This window comes from Bubalus kerabau, chromosome 12, assembly GCF_029407905.1.
Source record: "Bubalus kerabau isolate K-KA32 ecotype Philippines breed swamp buffalo chromosome 12, PCC_UOA_SB_1v2, whole genome shotgun sequence".
NCBI lineage: Eukaryota > Metazoa > Chordata > Mammalia > Artiodactyla > Bovidae > Bubalus > Bubalus kerabau.
This window is the reverse complement of record NC_073635.1, coordinates 13,928,138-13,951,991: the sequence shown is the minus strand read 5'-3', so window position 1 is coordinate 13,951,991 and position 23,854 is coordinate 13,928,138. Positions and strand designations below refer to the sequence as shown.

At 39.2% G+C, this 23,854-nt stretch overlaps 1 protein-coding gene across 1 annotated transcript in view; it reads right to left on the bottom strand.

The window, feature by feature from the left end:
- Window positions 1-23,854, bottom strand: part of DNAJC15 (DnaJ heat shock protein family (Hsp40) member C15) — a 76,054-nt gene that overhangs the window by 23,239 nt on the left and 28,961 nt on the right. The window contains exons 2-5 of the mRNA XM_055541997.1: window positions 19,229-19,280; window positions 15,997-16,070; window positions 8,492-8,568; window positions 2,167-2,237 (exon numbers count right to left, since the gene is read on the bottom strand). Coding sequence (XP_055397972.1) covers window positions 2,167-2,237; window positions 8,492-8,568; window positions 15,997-16,070; window positions 19,229-19,280 — 274 coding nt within the window. The remainder of the gene's footprint in view (window positions 1-2,166; window positions 2,238-8,491; window positions 8,569-15,996; window positions 16,071-19,228; window positions 19,281-23,854) is intronic.

The following is a 23,854-nucleotide window of genomic DNA, read 5'->3' as shown; positions in this document are numbered from 1 at the left end:
AACAAAATCCATTATCTTCTTCCCTTTAAAAATGAAGCAAAACAACCTTCCCTTTGAAGGGACAGTTTCCAGATTAATGATTATCTCCCAGCTCCAACATACATGAATTCTTTTCCCTCAAGTAGCTGCAATATTCCTTAAATCATCATACTTTTACTAGAGCAAGAATTCTTAACTATGAGTATATGGATGGGTTTTAAGAACTCTAAGAACTCTCTGAAACTCCAAATGTTGTAAAATGTTGGCTGAATGATCAACTATGTGGACAAGATGTCTCCAGTTGTCAATGCATCTGTTATTGACAACTGTTGATTAAAAGCATCTTTCTTTAGTTAAAAATGTGATCCAAGTAGAGAGATAGGGTTCTTCATTAATTGAACAGGTACATAAAAACATTAGGAGAAGGCAATGGCAGCCCACTCCAGTACTCCATCCCGTGGATGGAGGAGCCTGGTAGGCTGCAGTCCATGGGGTCGCGAAGAGTCGGACACGACTGAGTGACTTCACTTTCATGCACTGGAGAGGAAATGGCAACCCACTCCAGTGTTCTTGCCTGGAGAATCCCAGGGACGGGGGAGCCTGGTGGGCTGCCGTCTATGGGGTCGCACAGAGTCGGACACGACTGAAGCAACTTAGCAGCAACAGCATAAAAACATTACATTATATCATATACCCAAAAAAGGCATGTGAAAAATCCATTCATTTTGTAGATGATAACACTGACATTTAGAGAGATTAAGGGATATTCAAGCCCATGCTGCTAGCTAGAAGGCAAAAGTCGGGGAATAACACTTCTGCATCCATTCCCTCCCACAATGCAACCATACTGGAGAATATTAGTAAGCACATTACGGGGAGCCAACAGCCCCACTTCTCATAAATATACAATCTCAGAATAAATAAAATATTTATTTAACCACTACTGGCTCATAACAAACATAAACATTCTTTTTTTTTTTAACTTAAAGTATCTAAAATATATATATTCTTTTAGAAACATTTTAGAGCTTAATTCTTTGCCAGTAGACACAATCAATAACTTGTCAATCATCTGAAAGACATAAGTGCTTGATCCCCCTGCAATCAATCAGAGAAGGCCACACACTTGACCTGGAAGGGATGGAAGATGTTTAGGAGACAGAAAGCTTCAAGTAGGCCCTTAAAACACATTTGTTTCTGAGTCAATTACTCTGAAAGCCCACAATGCAAAGTAAATTAGTTGAATGGATCTTTGAGTAACTGTTGAAGCTGTTTAGAAATTTTAAGCAAAACCTCTTTTCAAAGTTTAGTCTCTGGTTTATTCACATGAAAGAATAGCAAGTGCAAAAACCAAAGGAGATGATATTTAGTGAAAAGAATTTTTATAGTAAGTAATTAAGTGAGAAAGCTGAAAAAGAATGCCTTATTTTGGAGTCAGTCAGGATGGAGAGGAACCCAAAATTTGCTTTTAACTTTTTTCAAAATAATTTGTAAATTAAAAGTCTGTAAGGATACAAGAAACCCTGCACTCTCTGCCCCCCCAGCCCGCCACCCCAACTTTTGACTCCTAAAATACAGTGTAACTTTCTACCATCTGTTATTGTAGAACAGAAACAGTAATGAACATATGGGCTTTCTCTCTCAAGCAGCTGTAGTGTAGTTAAAGTTATAATAATTGTCTTTCTGTAAGATAAATTTACATTAAAAACCTGGCCAGTGAAAAACAAATGGCTCAGCCTTAGAGCCTTCCAAAATAAAATTAAGAAACTCAGCATCATGTGTGACATACATGCAGAGATTTAGAGAATATCCTCTTAAATCTTGTGCTTTTATGTGTAACGTTAAATAAATACAATTCATTATGCCCAAATCAGTTTACACAATCAGAGAGTCCATAATTCACCTTTCTCTTTTCCATCAAAATGCTAGGAGCCTCAAACAGGGGTCAGATAAGTTACATATAGAAATCAGGAACTAAGTTCTCAAAAGCTGATAACTATGTATCTATCACTTCTGTGAGTCACTGAACTCCAATCTAAAGGCTCATTTATTTACAAGAAAAATCACAACACATGTAACACATAAATTTCCATTTCAACTATTATCATTTATAATGAGTTTAAGTAAACAAAGAAATTCAGAGCATATTCTGATTCACGTATTATGAAAAACAGGAATTTTACCTACCTTTATCTGGGTGATTCAAAATCATGATTCTCCTGTGAGCTGCTCTAATCTTGGCCTTGCTGGCAGATGGGCTGTAAAAAGAAAGTGCTTATAACAAATAGCGTCAAATACAGATCATAAATTAACAGTTTATATGAGTTTCAAGAAATTAAAAACTAATGAGAATTTCACCATCTTGTGGATAAATATAAAATTACAGCTTGTCACTTCATTCTACCAACCATCAAAATAAATCAGATTCAATGCTGCATGTACCTTTCTTCAGTCCTTTGTCTCAATTAAAAAAACACATCCACAAGAACTAGGACAGGGAAATCATAGTCTACAGACTATTACTTTGAGTGTGAAAACTTGTGCTTCAAGCTCTTTGGGGGTAAGGCGAAGGCAGTACATATGATATAACAAATAGGTATCTGAACTCTAGAGCTACCAGACAGCAGGATTTTAATCCCAGCATTGCCATGAAGGATGGGGTGTGTGTGCTCACACACTCAGTCAGGCCTGACTCTTTGCGACCCCATGGACTGTAGCCCACCAGGCTCCTCTGTCCATGGGATTTTCAGGGCAAGAATACTGGAGTGGGTTGCCTTCTCCTACTCCAAGAAGGATGGGATGCCCTTGGCCAAATTTTTTACCTTCTCTGTGCTTTAGTTTCTTCATTGTAAAACAGAGCCAGGAACAACGTAGTCCTCATAAAGTAATTACAAGGGATTAAATTAGTTAATGCCAACTAAGTGCTACAACAAGGTCTGGTGTGTATAGCAAATGTTACATAATAGTTTTTACTATTATTATCTTTCAACAGAACACCTCAAAACTCTTCATAGCTCATTAATTTATTTAGTTTTGTGAGAAATCTATGGGAAAAGCTTGGCTGTGAGAGCCTAAATTCTAAGCAAAACTTGAAGGAGAAAGTTAAATAAGCCTAAAATTATCCGTGTAAAACCTAATATATTCAAATACTGGAAATCCTTCTTTCTAGTACATCTTCCAGTCAAGGAAAAAAATTTACACTAACAGTAACAAAATCCTGGTGTTTCTACTTAACATTTACATTAGCTTATTAAGATATTTTTCGGGGCCTCAAACGGAAATAACAGTGGCTAACTCAAAGCACCTGGTGGTTGCTATGAAACTCAAAATAATCTGTAAGGATGAACCACACAACAGGGACTAACAGCAGGTACTATTCGAGATATTCAGACACTGGTTTAAATCCATTGCTCATTGTCTATAAAACTGTGTCTTGCTTACTTAACTCTCTGAATTATAATTTTCTCATAAGTAAAAATGTACATTAAAAAAGTGAAGTATAAATAATCTAATCTAGCATTTCTTGAATGACTCAAAAAAGATTACCATGAATATCAGTTAAGTGGAAAGAAACTCTCAAGGTCTGCAGAGGTTTGCTTGCCCTTCTACTAATTGGTCATAAAATGTTTACATTCTGCTTTGAACACCACATTCCTTGCTGTCAGTTGCCAATCCTCCATTCTGGCAGGATTCTAGTCTCAAGCTGTTACTTGCCAGTTACTTGCAGCTTCTAATCTCCTGGGGTTAAATAACAGACCATCAGACATGTTAAAAATACACTATCAATTGCTACATAAGCATATAAAGTATTCTTCTATAAAGAAAATACATAAGTCTTAAGTTAAAGGGGAAGCCAAAAGAAAAATAAAAATGTATCTTGAGACAAAGAAACAACCTACTAAAACTTCTGGGATGCAGCCAAAGCAATTCTAAGAGGAAAGTTTATAGTATTAAAATCCTACATTAAGGGGAAAGAAAAGATCTCAAACAACCTAACTTTACACCTCAGGGAAGTATAGGAAAAACAAACTAAGCCTAAAATTAGTAGAAGGAAAATAAAAATCACAGTGAAAATAAATGAAATAGAGACTAAAAGACCAAAAAAAAGAAAAAAAAATCAATGAAATCAAGAGCTTTTTTTTTTGGAGAATGTAAAGAAAACAGACAAACCAGAAGCTACACTCACCAAGGAAACAGAATTCAGGTAAAATCAGAAATGAAAATGGAGAGATTACAACTGATACAACAGAAATACAAAGCTAAGAGGATAAGAGGCTGTACTATACAATAAGAAACTGCAAACCCTGGAAGAAATAGATGCATTCCTTGAAACAAAGCACCTACCTAAGTGAGAGAATCTCAGTTCTTAAACAAAGCATTAAAAATGAAATATAGCTCTGATATATCTCTAGCACAGATAATTTCACTATGAACTGAAAATGGAACTTGAAATACAGTTTTGCCCAGATCAGGGATTTCAAACTGCTCCCTGCAACGTATTTGACTGAGAGTAGGGGATTAGAGTGCCTAGAACAGAGCAGTGTTCCCTGATCCTGCAGCAAATAGAGCAGCTTTGGTTTCACCTTTTTCTACTACTAGTCTATTAAATAACATTTAAAGAGAGTTCCACAGAAGTTTTTAGAAAGGCTGAATATCACAAATGTATGTGTACTTTCAGAAAATAGCAGATATAGTTAAGTTTTCCCAAGCAACTCAGTAAAGTATTTTAGGCTTTATTCAATATGGTAAGAAAACATAGAATCATCTAGTAACAAAGAGAATTTCTTTGTTTTTAAACAGGGTATTATCAGAGTCAGCTCCATTTTGTCTTTACCTACTTGTCATACAGTCTAAATCATTTGGATTCCAAGACCAAGGAAAATGGAACCACAGCAATGTATTCACATCTTAAAAGGATCTCCTCAAAACAACACTGCCTGACTGAAAGAAAGGGCTAGAGGAAAGCAAATAAATTTTACCTTTCTATTTAATGTGTTAAAGGCGAATATTTAGACTTTGCACTCATGAGAGAGACAGGAAGAGAGGGGACCAAACTTTATTCAGCACCTGTTCTTTGGTAAGCTCTTAAAAAAAAGGACTTCCCTGGTGTCTCAGACAGTAAAGCGTCTCTACAATGTGGGAGACCCGGGTTCAATCCCTGGGTTGGGAAGATCCCCTGGAGAAGGAAATGGCACCACACTCCAGTACAATTGCCTGGAAAAACCCATGGGCAGAGGACCCTGGTAGGCTATAGGCCATGGGGTCACAAAGAGTCGGACATGACTGAGCGACTTCACTTTCTTTCTTTGATAAAAAAGGTACCACTCGGCATTTTACATTATTCCAACAAGGCAAAGTAGTATTAATTGCAAATCAAAAATGAAGCTGAAATGCATAAAAGCTAAAAATCAGTGCCTCCGTGATACAATCAGAATCTGTTTGCTTAGCTGATATCTACTGAGTAGTTACTAACTGCTACGTTTATGCTAAAAAACTTCCTATGTGTTAGTTTTTGCAGCAGTCCTATGCAGTAGAAACTAATGAAAAGACTGAGGCCACGCAGCTAACAAGTGGTAAAACTGATATTTGTACCCAGGTTCACTGTTATCAGAGTCCATGCTGTTAGTCACTCAATTTTCCTTGTGAAATTCTGTATACCTTCCTGCTCAATGGAATAGAACTTAATAACCATGTATTTTAAGTCAACTCCAAATAATCTATCCAAAAAACAGGAGTACCTTGGATGATATTAAATGATATCCTCAAAAACTTTTGTTTGAATTAGTAATGTACTTTGTATACACATATCCAGAATGGGATGATATGGGGACCGAAGACAAATAACAGAAGCATTCAGATAATATTAAACCAAAGAATAGTTAACAACATAGCTAATTTAACAGTGTGGCTCCCCTGCTTAAAATCATTTCTTTTTTTTGTATTCTTGGTGAGAAAGCTCATCTCTTCTTATATTTAAATGAAGCACCAAGCCAAACTGACCTGTTTCTCCCCTACCCACCTTTTGTGTTGTTTGTTTGTTTGTTTTGATTAGTCATAAGAAATAACAATATGTTTTGGCTTTAAATATCTGCTAACCTAGAGAGATTTAAAAATTCTGTCAATATAGGACTTTATGATCTATTCTGCTTAATTATGTTGACTAAGTCACTGTAAGATTTGTTGTAGGTAACATACTATAACCAACCCAAATAAAATTTTGAGTGAGCTCTAGGGAACATAAACAAATATAGATACTGGTAAATCTATGCTAGGGGATGTATTCTTAACTCTCAGTGTTAAATGATATCATACAGTAATCACAAAGGATCATTAACTATCTCCTACACTGTCCAAAGTCAGACAATAAATGGCTACTAAGGTGAAATAAGTATAATAAAACATCAGTTCAGTCACTCAGTTGTGTCCAACTCTTTGCGACACCATGAATCACAGCATGCCAGGCCTCCCTGTCCATCACCAACTCCCAGAGTTCACCCAAACTCATGTGCATTGAGTTGGTGATGCCATCCAGCCATCTCATCCTCTGTCGTCCCCTTCTCCTCCTGCCCCCAATCCCTACCAGAATCAGGGTCTTTTTCCAATGAGTCAACTCTTCGCATGAAGTGGCCAAAGTATTGGAGTTTCAGCTTTAGCATCAGTCCTTCCACCAAACACCCAGGACTGATCTCCTTTAGGATGGATTGGTTGGATCTCCTTGCAGTCCAAAGGACTCTCAAAAGTCTTCTTCAACACCACAGTTCAAAAGCATCAATTCTTCGGCACTCAGCTTTCTTCACAGTCCAACTCTCACATCCATACATGACCACAGGAAAAACCATAGCCTTGACTAGATGGACCTCTGTTGGCAAAGTAATGTCTCTGCTTTTGAATATGCTATCTAGGTTGGTCATAACTTTCCTTCCAAGGAGTAAGCGTCTTTTAATTTCATGGCTGCAGTCACCATCTGCAGTGATTTTGGAGCCCTCAAAAAATAAAGTCTGACACTGTTTCCACTGTTTCCCCATCTATTTCCCATGAAGTGATGGGACCAGATGCCATGATCTTCGTTTTCTGAATGTTGAGCTTTAAGCCAACTTTTTCATTCTCCTCTTTCACTTTCATCAAGAGGCTTTTTAGTTCCTCTTCACTTTCTGCCATAAGGGTGGTGTCATCTGCATATCTGAGGTTATTGATATTTCTCCCAGAAATCTTGATTCCAGCTTGTGCTTCTTCCAGCCCAGCGTTTCTCATGATGTACTCTGCATATAAGTTAAATAAACAGGGTGACAATATACAGCCTTGATGTACTCCTTTTCCTATTTGGAACCAGTCTGTTGTCCCATGTCCAGTTCTAACTGTTGCTTCCTGACCCTCATACAAATTTCTCAAGAGGCAGGTCAAGTGGTATTCCCATCTCTTTCAGAATTTTCCACAGTTTCTTGTGATCCACACAGTCAAAGGCTTTGGCATAGTCAATAAAGCAGAAATAGATGTTTTTCTGGAACTCTCTTGCTTTTTCCATGATGCAAGGGATGTTGGCAATTTGGTCTCTGGTTCCTCTGCCTTTTCTAAAACCAGCTTGAACATCTGGAAGTTCACGGTTCATGTATTGCTGAAGCCTGGCCTGGAGAATTTTGAGCATTATTTTACTAGCATGTGAGATGACTGCAATTGTGTGGTAGTTTGAGCATTCTTTGGCATTGCCTTTCTTTGGTATTGGAATGAACACTGACCTTTTCCAGTCCTGTGGCCACTGCTGAGTTTTCCAAATGTGCTGGCATATTGAGTGCAGCACTTTCACAGCATCATCTTTCAGGATTTGAAATAGCTCAACTGGAATTCCATCACCTCCACTAGCTTTGTTCGTGGTGATGCTTTCTAAGGCCCACTTGACTTCACATTCCAGAGGTCTGCCTCTAGGTGAGTGATCACACCATTGTGATTATCTGGGTCGTGAAGATCTTTTTTGTACAGTTCTTCTGTGTATTCTTGCCACCTCTTCTTACTATCTTCTGCCAACAGAATGGGAAAGACTAGAGATCTCATCAAGAAAATTAGAGACACCAAGGGAACATTTCATGCAAAGATGGGCTCGATAAAGGACAGAAATAATAAAACATGCTAGGTGTCAAATTGTGGAACTAGAGAAGAATTGCAAAAGAGATTCCATGTTATAATTGAAAATACAATACAAATCAAATAGAAAACTGAATTCAGAAAGAATTTAATGTCACAATAAGGGATTTTGATAATTGCTTTTAAATTTTAGTGTTCAAATACAACAGCTCCTTGTAAAGGAATAAAGGCACATCACAACTATGCCTGATTTTTTTTTTTTATCAGTAGTAGGATAATCTCTTAGACTCAAGGTTTGAGATGTAAAACTTTCCTATTTTCTCCTCTGCCTCCTATTCATAATTTAAAATATAAGGATAATTTTACTGTCACATTTTCTCCTTTTTCAAGACAAACTCAGCCACAGAACAAAATAACACTTACGCAGGACACCTACCTTACACCCAAAATGAGACTTGCTTCTCGCCTACTCATTTTCTGTTCAAATCCTCCTTTATAGTAGGATGAAAAGCTCTGAACAGGGAACAAAGAGAGAGAAATGATTAGTTCCACGTATAAAGGGGCATGACCTGGACCCCACCACACAGCTGCAGTGGGAGTGACAGATTTTCCAGAAATCAACCTGGAATTGTGGGGGGTGGGGCGGGAGAGCACTGGAGAAGGAACCTGGGAATCACTCAAAGCACGTCAGCAATGGTTTCCACTTCCCAATATGTCAATGTTCCTACACTGAAGGAATAAAAGAGACCGGTAGAAACAAAAGGCTTCAATTTTTTCTAAGCTCTACAGGGACTTTCTCAATGGATAATCTTGACCAAGTTACTGCTGAGATGACAGATATCTTTTTAACCTACAAGACTGGCTGACTGAGAAAGAAGAGGAGAAATTGACAAAATAGAGAGGACATCAGGAGAGCAGACAGGAAGGCCAAGAGGGAGCAGAAGACTCCCTCTTGGATTGTAGGGTCAGTGTGGCTGGAGAGGCCCGAGCAGGGAAGAGAGGAGTGGCAGGGGAGGGGCTGAGGCCACGGGGGGGGCCCTGGAGGTCGGGAATGATGGGGGACTTTACTCTCAGGGGCAGGATGACCAGAACACTGGGCACCCAGATTTGATTTGGATGACTCCAGGGCTTCCCTGGAGACTCAGTGAATAAGAATCTGCCTGCCAATGCAGGAGACAGGGCTTTGATCTCTGATTTGGGAAGATCCCACAGGCCATGGAGCAAGCAAGTCCACACGCCACAACTACTGAGGCTGTGCTCTAGGGCCCGGGAGCCACAACTACTGAGTACACGGGCCACCACTAGTGAAGCCTGTGCACACTAGAGCTCATGCTCCCCAACAAGAGAAGCCCACACAGCAACCAGAGAGCAGTCCCCACTTGCTGCATCTACAGAGAAGCCCATGCAGCAAAGAAGCCCCAGCACAGCCAAAAACAAATACATAAATGAAATTAATTAAAAGGATTACTCTGCTGTGCAGAGACAGGTACAGAGTAGAGGCAGGAGACCAGTAAGAGGGCACAACCATAATCTAGGCAAGAGACAGGGGTGGTGTGGAGCAAACTGGTAGAAGAGGAAGAAGCCAGAGCCGTCAGATTTGGGGTGGATATGGAGAGCAGAAATGACCTTTGCTTGGACTGAATGTCGAATATGAGAAAAAGCAGGGAGAGATGACGCGGTAAACACTGCCGTATTCAGCACAGGGCCCCCTTCAGCCGTAAGGCACTTGCTCCTCAGACCCCAGGGCTGCTGCTGGCAGACAGCACTCTGCTGTCAAACTCCAGCAAGGGCCTCGGCTGAAGAAGGCCACGCCCCCTTCCCAGGGCAGCCTCTAGCTGACGACTGGCTGACCTCATGGTACAAACACTGGAGTTCTCCAGGGCTCAGTCTGTGAGCTTCTTTTCTATATTTACTTCCCAGGTGATGTCATTTAGTTTCATGGCCCCTTGCCACAACCTGGGACAACCACGATGAGTCACCTGAGAGTCAGAGCGCCCACCCTGTGCCCCCCCCCCACCGGCTGCCTCAAGCCTTGCAAAGACTGCACTGCAGCCTAAATTACCCCTCCATCCTTCTTCCCTCTCTCGCCTTCTGGAGCTGCTGATCCTCAGAGCGTTCTCCAATAAACTAACAGCTTGCTAATCTGTGTCTCATTCTGCTTTCCAGAGAACTTCAACTGCAAATGACTGCAAGGTTTCTGGCCTAAACTGCCAATTATTGACTTAGAGGAGGAATGGTTGTTTGTTTTTTGTGGGTAATAGATATCAGGAGATTGGTTTTGGTTATATTAAGTTTCAGATGTCTACTATGTATGTTAAGGGGAGGAAATGTCTGACCTGGGGATAACATTGGGGAATTATGAGTATACAGGCGGTATTTAAAGCCATGAGACTAAACGAGATCACCTGGAGCCGGAGTGTAGCTAAGAAGTGGGAAGACTGAGCCCTAGAGACTGCAACATTCAGCAGCAGAGAAATGGAGGGAGTCAGTAACAGACACTGGGAAGGCCCAGCAGTGCGGGGGAGGAGAAGCAGGCGCCCAAAGTGACCAAGTGGAAAACAGTTTCAAGGGCTTCCAAATAGGAGCAGAGCTGAGGCTAGACCTCTGGATTTAACCTTTGCTGGATGGCATCACTGACTCGATGGACGTGGGCCTGGGTGAACCCCGGGAGTTGGTGATGGACAGGGAGGCCTGGCGTGCTGTGATTCATGGGGTCGCAAAGAGTTGGACACAACTGAGCGGCTGATCTGATCTGATCTGATCTGAAACCTAAGGCTAAGTGAAGGGACTGGGCATGAAGGTTTGATTAGAGTGAGTTTAGGAGAGAACAGGAAGAAAGGAATGGGAGACAGCAGAGAGACACAACTGTTTTCAGGAGCTCTCAGAGAAAACTGCATGCGTGAACTCAACTTTACCAAGGAAAAACATACATACATGACTGAATGCGCACATGTTTCTAAAATGTGAATCCTTTCCTAAGAAATGATAAATAAGTATGTGCTTGCATAAAACAAAATCTGAAAGTATATACCCCCTCAGTGTTATTTTGGGGTGGTGGAATTATGAATATTATTTTCTTTGTGTTCATTTATACTTTCTAAATTTTCAACAATGAACATGGTTACTTATACAATTTTTTTTTTTTTTAAAGGACTAAATAAAGGAAACCAAGGAAATTACTAGAGTGTAAAGAGTCACAGGGAGCCAGATCTGGTCATTTATATAACTTGTTCTTTTTGACCAGCTTGTCATAAATTTCCATTGGTAATAATCCCCTGACAGTCCTTCAACAAATGCTTTAGCACCTAATATGTGCCAGGAACTTTTCAAATGAGGCAAGTGAAATTCTGTCCTTCACCACACAGTTGTTCCTCTGTTTGTGTACCAGTGCTGTGAGGAATATAAGGTACCACTCCAAACTCCACGTAATTAACAATCTAGTAAGAAAACAAAAAACAATCTCCTCCTCCAAACTGGAAGGGAATCAAATCGTTTAAGTACACATATTAACATGGACAAATTATGTATATATACACAAGCACACACACACACACAGGAATATATAAAAGAATAAGAGCTGCATAGGGAATATACATACAGGAGCAGGGCTTTAACAGAGGAAGAACAGCTGGCTTTAAGATTTCTCTCAAGCAGCTAAAATTTTTACTAGATGCATATCTTACTCCCTAATATTTCTATGAGTATCTACCTTTGGGAGTTCCAAGTTTTGAAGTGTTCAGCATACAATAAACATAAATTGATATTTCATAAACTGTCATTTCCACTATATTCACAAAGCTCATTAACCCTACAAGCAGCTATTACATCCAAGCAAATTTTTTACTTTGTTTTTTTCCAGGTAGAAAAGGTGACTAAGACAAGGTTAAAGTCTAGCATCTGGATGAGGCTCAGGCAGACCGTAAATACTGACCTGCTTTCAAGTAAGTCAATCTGTAAGCATACAATCATCACGATCCTTCTGAAGGAACTAGATCATTTTTGAGGACAGACGTTTACTATTTGGGGCTATATATAGAAAAGTAGACAGAAGACAAAATCATGCCTTCTAAACTCATATAGAGTTTAGGTTTTATATTACATAATTTTCCATTGAAATTGTAAGCCCTTTGAAGCTTACAAATATAACATACCAATACTGCATTATATTATTAGCTTATATAGAAACAGGTGATGCAGAACTGTTTTCTGACAACATTGGTGGGTCAACAAAATGGTAAGATTCACAAAAAATGTGATTGCAATAAGGAACAACTATATCAAACAGATGGAGTAGATAGTTACATTTTTCTAATAGAATTTCCAAGAACAGAAAGAGTGGGATTTATTATGTTGTCTATTTGAAAGACACTCTGATCCTTACAAATTATTATTTGTATTATTTTACTCATAAAATATATAAATATATACACAAAAGTCAAAATAACTTTCTTACTAAAATTAACATTGAATGCTATAGTGCTGCGGCTGCTGCTGCTGCCAAGTCGCTTCAATGGTGTCCAACTCTGTGCGACCCCATAGACGGCAGCCCACCAGGCTTCCCCGTCCCTGGGATTCTCCAGGCAAGAGCACTGGAGTGGGTTGCCATCTCCTTCTCCAATGCATGAAAGTGAAAAGTGAAAGTGAAGTCCCTCAGTCGTGTCCGACTCTAGCGACCCCGTGGACTGCAGCCTACCAGGCTCCTCCGTCCATGGGATTTTCTAGGCAAAAGTACTGGAGTGGGGTGCCATTGCCTTCTCCACTGTAGCGCTATATATTATCAAAAATGATGTGAAATGAACCAAGTTAAATGAAAGTCTTCATTAGCTAATTTACTCAATCACTTGAAACATAACAGCCCTCCAAACAACCAGAAAAATATATCATTCCATAGTCTTAAGAGAAGAAATACCTTTTACGTTTCACATGAAGTATAAACCTTAATTATGTAGAATCATCTATTTGATTTATAGATCCACAGAAGGATAGTTTTAATTAGTGTTATTTTCATGAATTTCACCTAACCATAAAAACAATTTAAGTCCAATTTTAAAAACTTGTATTCAAGTAAAAAGGCAAATTCACAAATAGAAACATAAAAGCCTCAAAAGAAGATGAATGACTTGGGTTTTTCTCCAGAAAAAAATTAGGGGTAATTAGACAATAGCTGAGTCAATAAACACACATAAATACTTTTAAAAATTAAGTAAAAGGCTCTGATTCAAAATAGCAGACTGAATAATTAGTCTTTTACTTTGCAAAGGCTCTTTGAAATGAGAAATGAGATATTTTAAACAAGAAAAATCCACAATAGGCCTAGAAAACAAGAAATGGAACAAGTACCAAAGCAGAAAGTTCCAAGAAATCCTGAACGGTTGAAAACAGGTAAGACTGCACATACAGAAAAATCACAGCAACCCAATCACCAGAGGAAAGAAAGACGAAAACACTAAATCCAGGGTCAACAAACACAAAACATAACATCAGGGTAATTAATTGAACCAGGACGGCAGACAGACCATTCCTAACTCCATTAGTACAGGGCATAAGGGCTGCCACCTGCCACCTCAGCCCTCGGGCCAAAAAAGAGAATCGTATGCCTGGAATGCATCTTTTTTTTTTTTTTTTTTAATTTTATTTTATTTTTAAACTTTACAAATTGTATTAGTTATGCCAAATATCATAATGAATCCGCCACAGGTATACATGTGTTCCCCATCCTGAACCCTCCTCCCTCCTCCCTCCCCATACCATCCCTCTGGGTCATCTCAGTGCACCACCCCCAAGCATCCAGTATCGTGCATCAAACCTGGACTGGCAACTCGTTTCATACATGATATTTTACATGTTAGTGTACAGAGCAGGTCCCAAGGGAAGCAGAGAGGCTTAACAACAGACAACGTTTCAGAACCCAGAGGGCTGAAGAGAGGGGGCATTTATTCCAAGGAGTAAAATACAATACTCAACCACTCCTGGGTTCTGCAGGTTCCCAGACAGCCTCTGGGCTCCTTGCTTCCGAAGAGACGTGACTGTGGACATAACCCACCTCCGTGCTCACAGCACACTGCCAATCCTCTCATTCAAGTAAACTGTTGAAGCCAATCTACCAAACTGCTGGAAGAGGCCACGAATATGAGTTCCAGGAGCAGAGACACATTGGAAGGAAAAAATATAAGAGGATCTTACAGAACAAACAGCTGTATATGTAAAGAGGGAAAGAAACAAACTCTCCATACATTTCATGTGAAAGAAACTATTCTAGGCAACATTCCAGAAAAATGGGGCAGAGGGAAGCATGAGAAAAAGAAAGATGAGATATAAGAACAAACTGATGTTAAAGAATAGAAGGAGCAAATACACTTTGAGAAAAAATGAAGAGAGAGCCCATAGGAACCTGAGTCGAACCTTCTCCTTTGAGTGACAGGAATTAGTGACAGGAATTTATTGATGCATGACTGCAGTCCCTATCTGTTAGTAACTGGTTCAATAATGAACAGAGTTATAAAATCAAAACACTGGAAATGCCGAGCTTATGAACTTGGCTTTTTGAGGTCAATGTCAAGGGAAAGTGTGCATATTTTTCATTCTTCAATTTCCCTGGAACAATTAATGTTTAAAGAATTATTTTTAAAAACTAATATCTTCACTGAGGTTTAATTACGATGATGACAGATACTCCAAGAGGCTTCACTGCAAACTGGATGAGTAGTACTTTGTGGAAAAGAGGCCAGAAGAAAGCCACTTGTCTTAACTTGAAGCCCACAGAGGGAAGGGGAAAGGGGGGCCGGGTGTGTGTGTGCATCCCTTTCCTCTTATTAAGAAATGCTGGGGCCGCCTTTCAGGATACCCATGACGCTCTCTTAAACTACGCCACCTTATCTGTGAACCTCCGCAGAGCAGTGAAACGTTTCTCATTTTCTTTCTCTCCCTTCCTTTACAATGTTAAATAGTGTAATTCTACAAAACGTGACTCTTCTATTTATAAGTCTGTCTACTGAAGATCATCAAACAGGAGAGAAATGATTTCTGAAAGTCTCCCAATTTACTATACATAAACATGTAGCAGTAAAGGATGAGATGGTTAGATAGCATCACTGACTCAATGGACATGAATTTGAGAACTCTTCGGGAAATAGTGGAGGACACAGGAGCCTGGTGTGCTGCAGTCCATGGGGTTGCAAAAAGTTGGATACCACTTAGGGACTGGACAACAACAAACATGGAAAAACACTTGAACATTTATGTCACTATTTCCAGGCATATTGCTCTATTTCCACTGACCATCACCTAGTCCCTGGACTGTCTCAATGCCCTTTCAACACATTTCACAGCTTCTCCTCTGGCTTATTCTAGTCTGTTGCCCTCCTGCTCATAACCTTCCAAAGGCCTTCCATTAGACTTAAAATCTGCAGCCCTTGTCATAGTCGATTTGGCCCTAAGTGATGTGAGCTTTCTGGGCATGGTCTCCAGCAGTCACAAACCCCAGCTCACCACACCATAGCTTCTTAGATACCTACTACCATTCATTCTTCACTTAGATTCCGCTCAGCAGAGTAGCCATGATGCTGGTAGATGGATGTATAAGCCCTATAGGTTTCAAAGTTGGAATCATGTAATTTCCAGTCTGAGACAGCCAGGTGTGGTGGTACAAGGAAGCTAGTTTCAAATTTCAAGATGAAATACATTTGGGAGTATACTCCATCAGGACAGGGACCATGTCTGTTTTGTTCACCAGCTATGCCCAGGCCCTGGCACAGGACAATCACTGAATGAATAAATGAACACTAATTAAACAAGGAAAGTAAATTATCTCAGAGTTGATATAATACTACTAAAAGGAATATAGTAATTAGCAAAGTCAGGAACAAACATAGATATAATATGCCCAGGAAACTTCAAAGTAAGTTTAGATTTCTAACTAAACTCTTTTTTTTTTTAACTTACAGGAGTTGAAATCTTCTTCGCAGTTTCTGTGATTACTTGTCCTAGAGGTTTCCAGATCTGAAATGCGTAGCGACCTAAATATAATAGTAACAGGAATAAAGGCAAATACATTTTCTGTAATGAAAGCCAATACCCACAAGGTGCTCACCATAGCAGTTATTTATAGTTTACTTTACATATGTTAGTTTAATAACTATTTCAAAACCTACCAGAAAGACAGTCATTTTTTCAAACTTCTAATTTCTTAAATGGAGGACAGATTTCATTTTAATTACTTCAATTAAAAAAAAAAAACAATTCTATTGCTTCTCACAATGATAATCACTTTGAAATATAGAGAAAACAAGTCATATTTATGATCTATACAAAACAGGACTGCTTTTAATGAAGTTACCGCTAACTAATAAAGCAATTACGTGGGAAATATTTACAAAGAATGTGTTTACTATCAATTTCTCACAGAGGATGACCAAAAGCTTCTTTTATTTTAGTACTTTTCTTTCTTAGTCACCCTAATTATCAAAACCCCTCTGAGACTAGACAACTAAGTATCAATAGCAAAACAAGTCCTAACCGGTTTTGAGGGCACAGAACAGGAATAAAATATCATCAGGCCAATCAGAATGTGTGTCCTAACCGGACTGTGTGTCTACAAATACTAGTGTCTCTTTTCTAAAAGCTTTGATCCTCTGAAGTTTCTAACCACGTTATTTGCAAATTAAGATTTCTACTGGGAAAATTCAACTACATAGATTTTTTATAACAAGTTATCTGTCTAAATATACTGTTATTCCTGTTCAGACAACATGCTATAGTGAAAAATAAAGGATGCTAGTTAGACCTAGGAAGATGTGAAATAGTCAACCTAAGTAGGAGACAAAAAGCTCTTGAAACCAAGGAGAACGTTAAAGTAAAATTAAATAAAGCTGAAACCCTAACTCGTCTAAATCTCTTATCACATAGAAATCAACTTTCATTTGATTCTTCAATAGTATAAAATATGGCTTTTCAATTCAGTTCAGTCGCTCAGTCGTGTCCAACTCTTTGCAACCCCATGGACTGCAGCACACCAGGCTTCCCTGTCCATCACCAACTCCCAGAGCTTGCTCAAACTCATGTCCATGGCTTTTAAAGTGTCTCAAAATTACTTGAAAACCACAGTCATGCAATCTTGATGTAAAAAAGCAATCAAAGGCTTCAAGAACTGACATTTGGACATTTACTTTAACCATAAAAGAGAAGACAAAGTTCTAACAGTCTAGGAATACTTTTCTTCTAAATTCTACACTTTAGTTGTAGTTGACTATGAAAAAGAAATGCCTGCTATTTAATATTCTACTTAGTAAAATGAATTTGGCAACAGTGTAATATGTATGCAGTACATATACCAATTCTTCTCATTTTAGAAAGAAGACCTTGGCAAAAGCATATCTTTCTCTAATTTCAAATAAAAATCTTACATTTGAATTTGAACTATGCCTATTCTTATTTTAAATTCAAATATAAGATTTTTATTTGAAATGAGAAAGGCATGCTTTCAGAAAACTAAGATCATGGCATCCAGTCCTATGACTTCATGGCAAATAGAAGGGGAAATAATGGAAACAGTGAGAGGCTTTATTCTTTTGGGCTCCAAAATCACTGCAGATGGTGACTGCAGCCATGAAATTAAAAGATGCTTGCTCCTTGGAAGATAATCTATGACCAACCTAGACATATTAAAAAGCAAAGACATTACTTTGCCAACAAAGGTCCGTCTAGTTAAAACTATGGTTTTTCCAGTAGTCATGTATAGATACGAGAATTGGACTATAAAGAAAGCTGAGTGCCAAAGAAATGATGCTTTTGAACTGTGGTGTTGGAGAAGACTCTTGAAAGTCCCTTGGACTGCAAGGAGATCCAACCAGTCCATCCTAAAGGCAATGAGTCCTGAATATTCATTGGCAGGACTGTTGCTGAAGCTGAAACTCCAATACTTTGGCCACCTGTTGCGAAGAACTGACTCATTGGAAAAGACCCTGATGCTGAGAAAGATTGAAGGTGCAAGGAAAAGGGGATGACAGAGGACGAGATGGTTGGAGGGCATCACCGACTTGATGGACATGAGTTTGAGCAAGCTCCGGGAATTGGTGATGGACAGGGAGGGCTGGCGTGCTGCAGTCTATGGGGTCACAAAGAGTCAGACCCAACTGAGCAACTGAACTCAACTGATGCCTATTCTGCCATAGCAATTAATACTAAAATTATTTTATGTTTATGGGCAAGTCTGTCAAAATTCCTTTTCAGACATGATACTCTTCACATGAAACCTCCGTAAGTAGTTAACTATAGTTACATAATGAGACATAAGACTTTGATGGTATAAGAACCAAGAAAAACTGAACCACTGATAGTCCTGTTTTTAAAGTTCTCACTGGTAAGGTGCTTTAAATAGAGTTGTGTGCAATTAAATATTATGTAAAACAAAATAAAATCTTTTAAGTCTCTTTTCCTATTGGATGTCACTGTATATAACCACAATAGAATGTATTAATAGCTCCACCTACAAAGAAGATCCAATTAATACAATCAAACCCATGGCCCTTAGGAGACACAAAAGCTAACTGAAAAATGTAAATCTTTATCAACAAAGAAATGCTCTCAGATGAAAATTTAATTAGAGAATAGCTATGTAATTTAAAATTATAAACTAATGACTGGAAGCAATAGCAATTTTACTTTAAATCTTTATAACTATTCTTTCTAAAAAGATTTTTGGCAGTTAAAGAAATCCTCCTGGGTTTCCAAAGAAATTACACCAATACATTAAATTGAGTAATAAACATACTACCAAGACTAACTAGCTCATCAGAAAGAACTGACAGAAAATGTATAAACTTATCTGCAAGAAAAAAATAAATATGGGCGTACAGAAGAGCCCCATATCACTTATACTGCTTCACATTAAAGTTTATTTTTTAACAGTATACTATAGCTCACACTAAAAAAATGTCAGGAAGATCAATTATTACAGGGGCTAGTTTCCCAAACTTTGGTAGCATTAATTTCCTTCACTACAAAGTTTATCTATACTGACAAATGTTCACAGACTATGAATGCTGTCAAGAACGGGAATGTATGTCTTAAAACCAAAAACCTCAGAAAACTGAGAGTCTTCTCAAAATTCACTAAAAGCTATTTGGAAATATTTCTCCTACAACATTTATTGATATGTATCCTTTATTTATCTTACCTGCAAAGCCAAGAGCTGCAATACCCAGCCCCACAGCTATCAAACTTCTTGCCTACAAAGGAAAAAAATGATTATCATTTACAGTGCTACATATGAGTTTTTAAAGTAAATCATTTAAAATAATGAGAACAATTATGTTAAATATCACATTTTCTTCAAGCTCTGCTCTGTAGAAGGTTTAAATATCTGCAGTGTCTATGAGATTCTATCTCCTACACATTATATTGGCTGATTTTCAGTGAACTAATTTTAGACTTCATTCAATTTCCATGTATTTGACTTCATTCTGACCAAGAGCTTTTATGTTACTTGTTACTAAAATGTTTTCTATAGACTATTCTTAACAGTGGGTCTAGTGTATTTATCTTCCATAAATATAAAAGGCAAATATTTCCTCCTCCTTTACATATGTGATGCACAAATGGACTCCGCTCTATTTAAAAATTTGATAAAATATGATATCCAAGTGTAGCCAAGAAGCCAAATTGTGGAAAATTAGTAAAAGTGATGAAAAGCTTAAGAACTAGCTTATTTCTACCTTTCTAGACCAAGGTAAAAATTTTAAAATAAGAGCGAAAAATCCAGAGTCTAAAAATATGAGCTCATCTAGATAAATTTTGAATTAGGTATACATTCCATATTATTCTCTGCTTTTCTCCTTAACCACCTGGGGAAAATATTTAAGTCACAACAGAAAAAGGTTTTAGGTAGCAAAGATCAATAGATGCCCCCAAGATCCATTCTCCCTTTCTTCTACAGGATCAAAAATTCCTATTTTTAGCCAGACACATATTTCCAAGCCTCCCTTAGGCTTAGGTACAGCACTGTTTAGTAAATGTTGGCTTATAGGATATAAGCAGAGCAGTGCGTGCAGCATCTGCGAAGTCTTTCAGGGGGCGGGGGAATGTCCCTCCCCTGCTCCATTCCTCCTTCCTACTGGCTGCGATGTAGACATTATACCAGAAGCTGCCGTGTCGGACAAGGAAGGAGGAAAAATGAGGTGGAAGGACACTGGTCTGGACGATCATGGAGCTGCCAGTGCCCCTGGATAGCCTCTATTTATAAGAGACAAAAATAAAATTCTGGCTTCCTAAGATACTACTCATATTTTCGGTTTTCAGGTATCTGCAGCCAAATCAAAATTTTGATGGGGTCATAACTAAAGAGAGACACTATAGAAATGATTTTGTCTGATTAGTGGTGAGAGAGGCAAATCCATCACATCCAGGAAAGACTAAGAATAGCTACAACAATCTCACCAGTGGACATGAATGGATTCATTTCACATCAGTGCAGAAGTCAAAAAATGGAGGTTGAGACTGGAAGGACAGTAAAACCAAAAAGCCCTACAGCTATTAGTTTTCAAGTTCTGTAAGGGAATGCAAGTCTTAGGAAATTAAACCCCTAAATATTCAACAAGAGACTCTAAAAGGATAAACATCAGGACACAAAGGCCAACCGTATGAAGGTGCTCTAACTTTAACACCCAGTAAGGCTCTCTTTGGAGAAGGGCACAGCAAACCCACTCCAGTATTCTTGCCTGAAGAATCCCATGGACAGAGGGGCCTGGTGGGCTACAATCCATAGGCTCGCAAAGAGTCGGACACGACCAAAGCAACTGAGCACTCATGCACGCAACGCTCTCTGAGAAATCTAGAGCTCTTTATAGACAAGATGAAGAAAGTTCATCTAGGTTTCTTCAGTTCCAGTTTTAAGATACACCTCACTGGGCAGAGCACTGGGACAATCTCAGGGAAGGAAGATTCTTTCTCTGGTAGAGGGCAAGCCTAGAGCTAGCTAGCCAGAGGGGCCAAACTGTCTTCAAGGTTCCCTTTAGGTTAAGTGAAAGTGAAAGTCGCTCAGTCCTGTCTGAGTCTTTGCAACCCCATGGACTATACAGTCCATGGAATTCTCCAGGCCAGAATACTGGAGTGGGTAGCCTTTCCCTTCTCCAGGGGATCTTCCCAACCCAGGATCGAACCCAGGTCTCCTGCATTGCAGGCAGATTCTTTACCAGCTGAGCCACAAGGGAAGCCCTCCCTTCAGGCTGCCTAGACTTAATTACTCCTGAAACTGAAGAGAGATGTGTACTGGCTTAAAGAAGACGTTCTGGGTTGGCTGAATCCCTTTGCTGTTCACCTGAAACAGCACACAATGTGCCACAACACTGTTAACCAGCTTTACGCAAACACAAAATAAAAAGTTTAAAGAAGAAAGAAAAGGAAGTTCTGTTGAGGTGTATTTTTGCCATTTTCCAAAGCTTCCCGGGGACTACATATTTTGAGTTTCCCAGTCTTATTTTCCATTGGTTCACTTTAAAAATCCTCAGTTCAACCAAAGTACTCAACTGCTTCATGTGTGAATTTATTGTCCTTCCTTATAAACTCTACTTACTCTTTTATCTCACTAGAAATATCTATCTGTGCCTATCAAGACTTGACATATTCTCAGTATTTCAGCTTGAACCAGCCACAGAATGGGAGAACTCATCTGCAACACATAAAAGATAATAAGCACATATCCAAAAATACAGAGAATTCTTCCCCATTAATAAGACAGACAATCCAATAGAAATGGACAAAAGAGTAGGTCGGGGACTTCATAGAAAACAAAAATCTAAATGGCTGATAAACATGAATACTAATGATAACAATTACCAAACCAAAATGGTGTAGAAATATTAATACCAGAATATAAAGATCTCTGACCTTTGTGGAATTTGTTCTGTTCACCAATGAATCACGCACCAAGCAGTAGTATCTACATTTCTTGGGTGATTCTTCTAGGATATTCTTCCAGGATACACTTCTAGGATAATAGTAATAATGTACTAAAAGGACTTAGCACAGTGGCTTGGCCCATGTACTTTTAAATTTGAACAAAAGACTCACAGAAGTGGTTTTTGAGGTAGGCTCTTTTTTATAGATTAATTATTATATCATTTTTACTATTCTGACTATTCAAATATATATGAGACAAAATAGTTGCCTTACTAAAGAGATTTTTATGTCAAGATATTTATATCAAAAACATTCAACCATTAGGCATTTGGTCATTTTTCACTTTAACAATATGTAAGGCTCAACTGTATTTAACAGCTAAAAATTCAGTTTAATTTTCAATAAATAAGTATTGAATACACCAATGATTATTGTCCATTTGTCCCCCCAGGTTCATTTTCCGCTCTTCCCTGACTTGCTCTATACCTCTGTCTCCACTTAGCTCAAAAGACTACATTATCCAGTCCTCATTTGCCCTCCTGCTACTGGTTGGGTTTGCCAATGAGAGGAAGTTTCACAGAACACCAAGCACTAGCTACCAATCGCAGAAAAGGACTCTAAACATCTCTGCCCAGTATATCTTGGTACCAAAGTTTCGAAGCCAACCACAATGCTCAAGCACTGGATAGAATAAGATTTCTTACCCAGAGAAGGGGCAGAGTAAGATCCGCTCCAGCCCAGCCATGTGCACCAGTCTCACGGGGCTGGGGGATGACAGCTGACAAGAGGAGACTGGCCCGGTGCTCCCTTCCCCTCTTTAGCCCACACCACCCCTGGAGTCTGAGATACTGAAAGCTGGGGGCAAGACTGAAACAGGATCATCCCACAAAACACAGGCTGTGTGAGCTCCTCACCTTTTGCTAAAAAAGTGCTCTGAGTCCAAGACCTCTCCTCATGAGGCCGAGCAGGGCTGAAAGCCTGTGCATGTGAAACTGCTTTTCTCAAAAGGAAGAATCAGCAGAAAAGCAGCAGTAGAAGGACACAGAAAATCAGTACCATTTATCCCCTGCTATGCTTCCTCTCCGGCCGCAGCTCCTGTTCAGCAGCCCTTCCTCCACACCTGTAACTCTCACTGGGTTCTGGAGCACAGTTCCCAACCCCTTGCCCCTTTGCCTGAGTAGGTACTGTTTCCAACTGTCACTAGTCCCTGGGTCATTCATCATCCTTTCTTGTTTACCTTCAACTATGCCCACAGCTCTGCAAACAGTCCCTTCATTGAACTCTGTCCCCAAAACCCACCCATTACTACCAGTATCCTCACAGACACAAGCATGAGTATACACGAGTCACTATATTATGCGTAAGAGATGCAGTGTATAATAAGGCAAAGGCTTGTATCAAATGGGTCCTCTAGAGGATGCTGAACATGGTGAGCCTCCAATGCTAATGCTAACCTCCCAAAGGTCTTTATCTTTAACCTTCAGTTCAGTGCAGTTGCTCAGTCGTTTCCGACCCTTTGAAACCCCATGGTCTGCAACACGCCAGGCTTCCCTGGCCATCACCAACTCCTGGAGTTTATTCAGACTGTCCATTGTGTCGGTGATGCTATCCAACCATCTCATCCTCCATCATCTCTTTCTCCTCACACCTTCAATCTTTCCCAGCATCAGCGTCTTTGCAAATGAGTCAGTTCTTCACATCAGGTGGCCAAAGTATTAAGCGTTTCAGTTTCAACGTCAGTCCTTCCAATGAACACTCAGGACTCATTTCCTTTAGGACAGACTGGTTAGATTTGCTTGCAGTCCAAGAGACTCTAAAGAGTCTTCTCCAACACCACAGTTCAAAAGCATCAATTCTTCGGCGTTCAGCGTTCTTTACAGTCCAACTCTCACATCCATACATGACT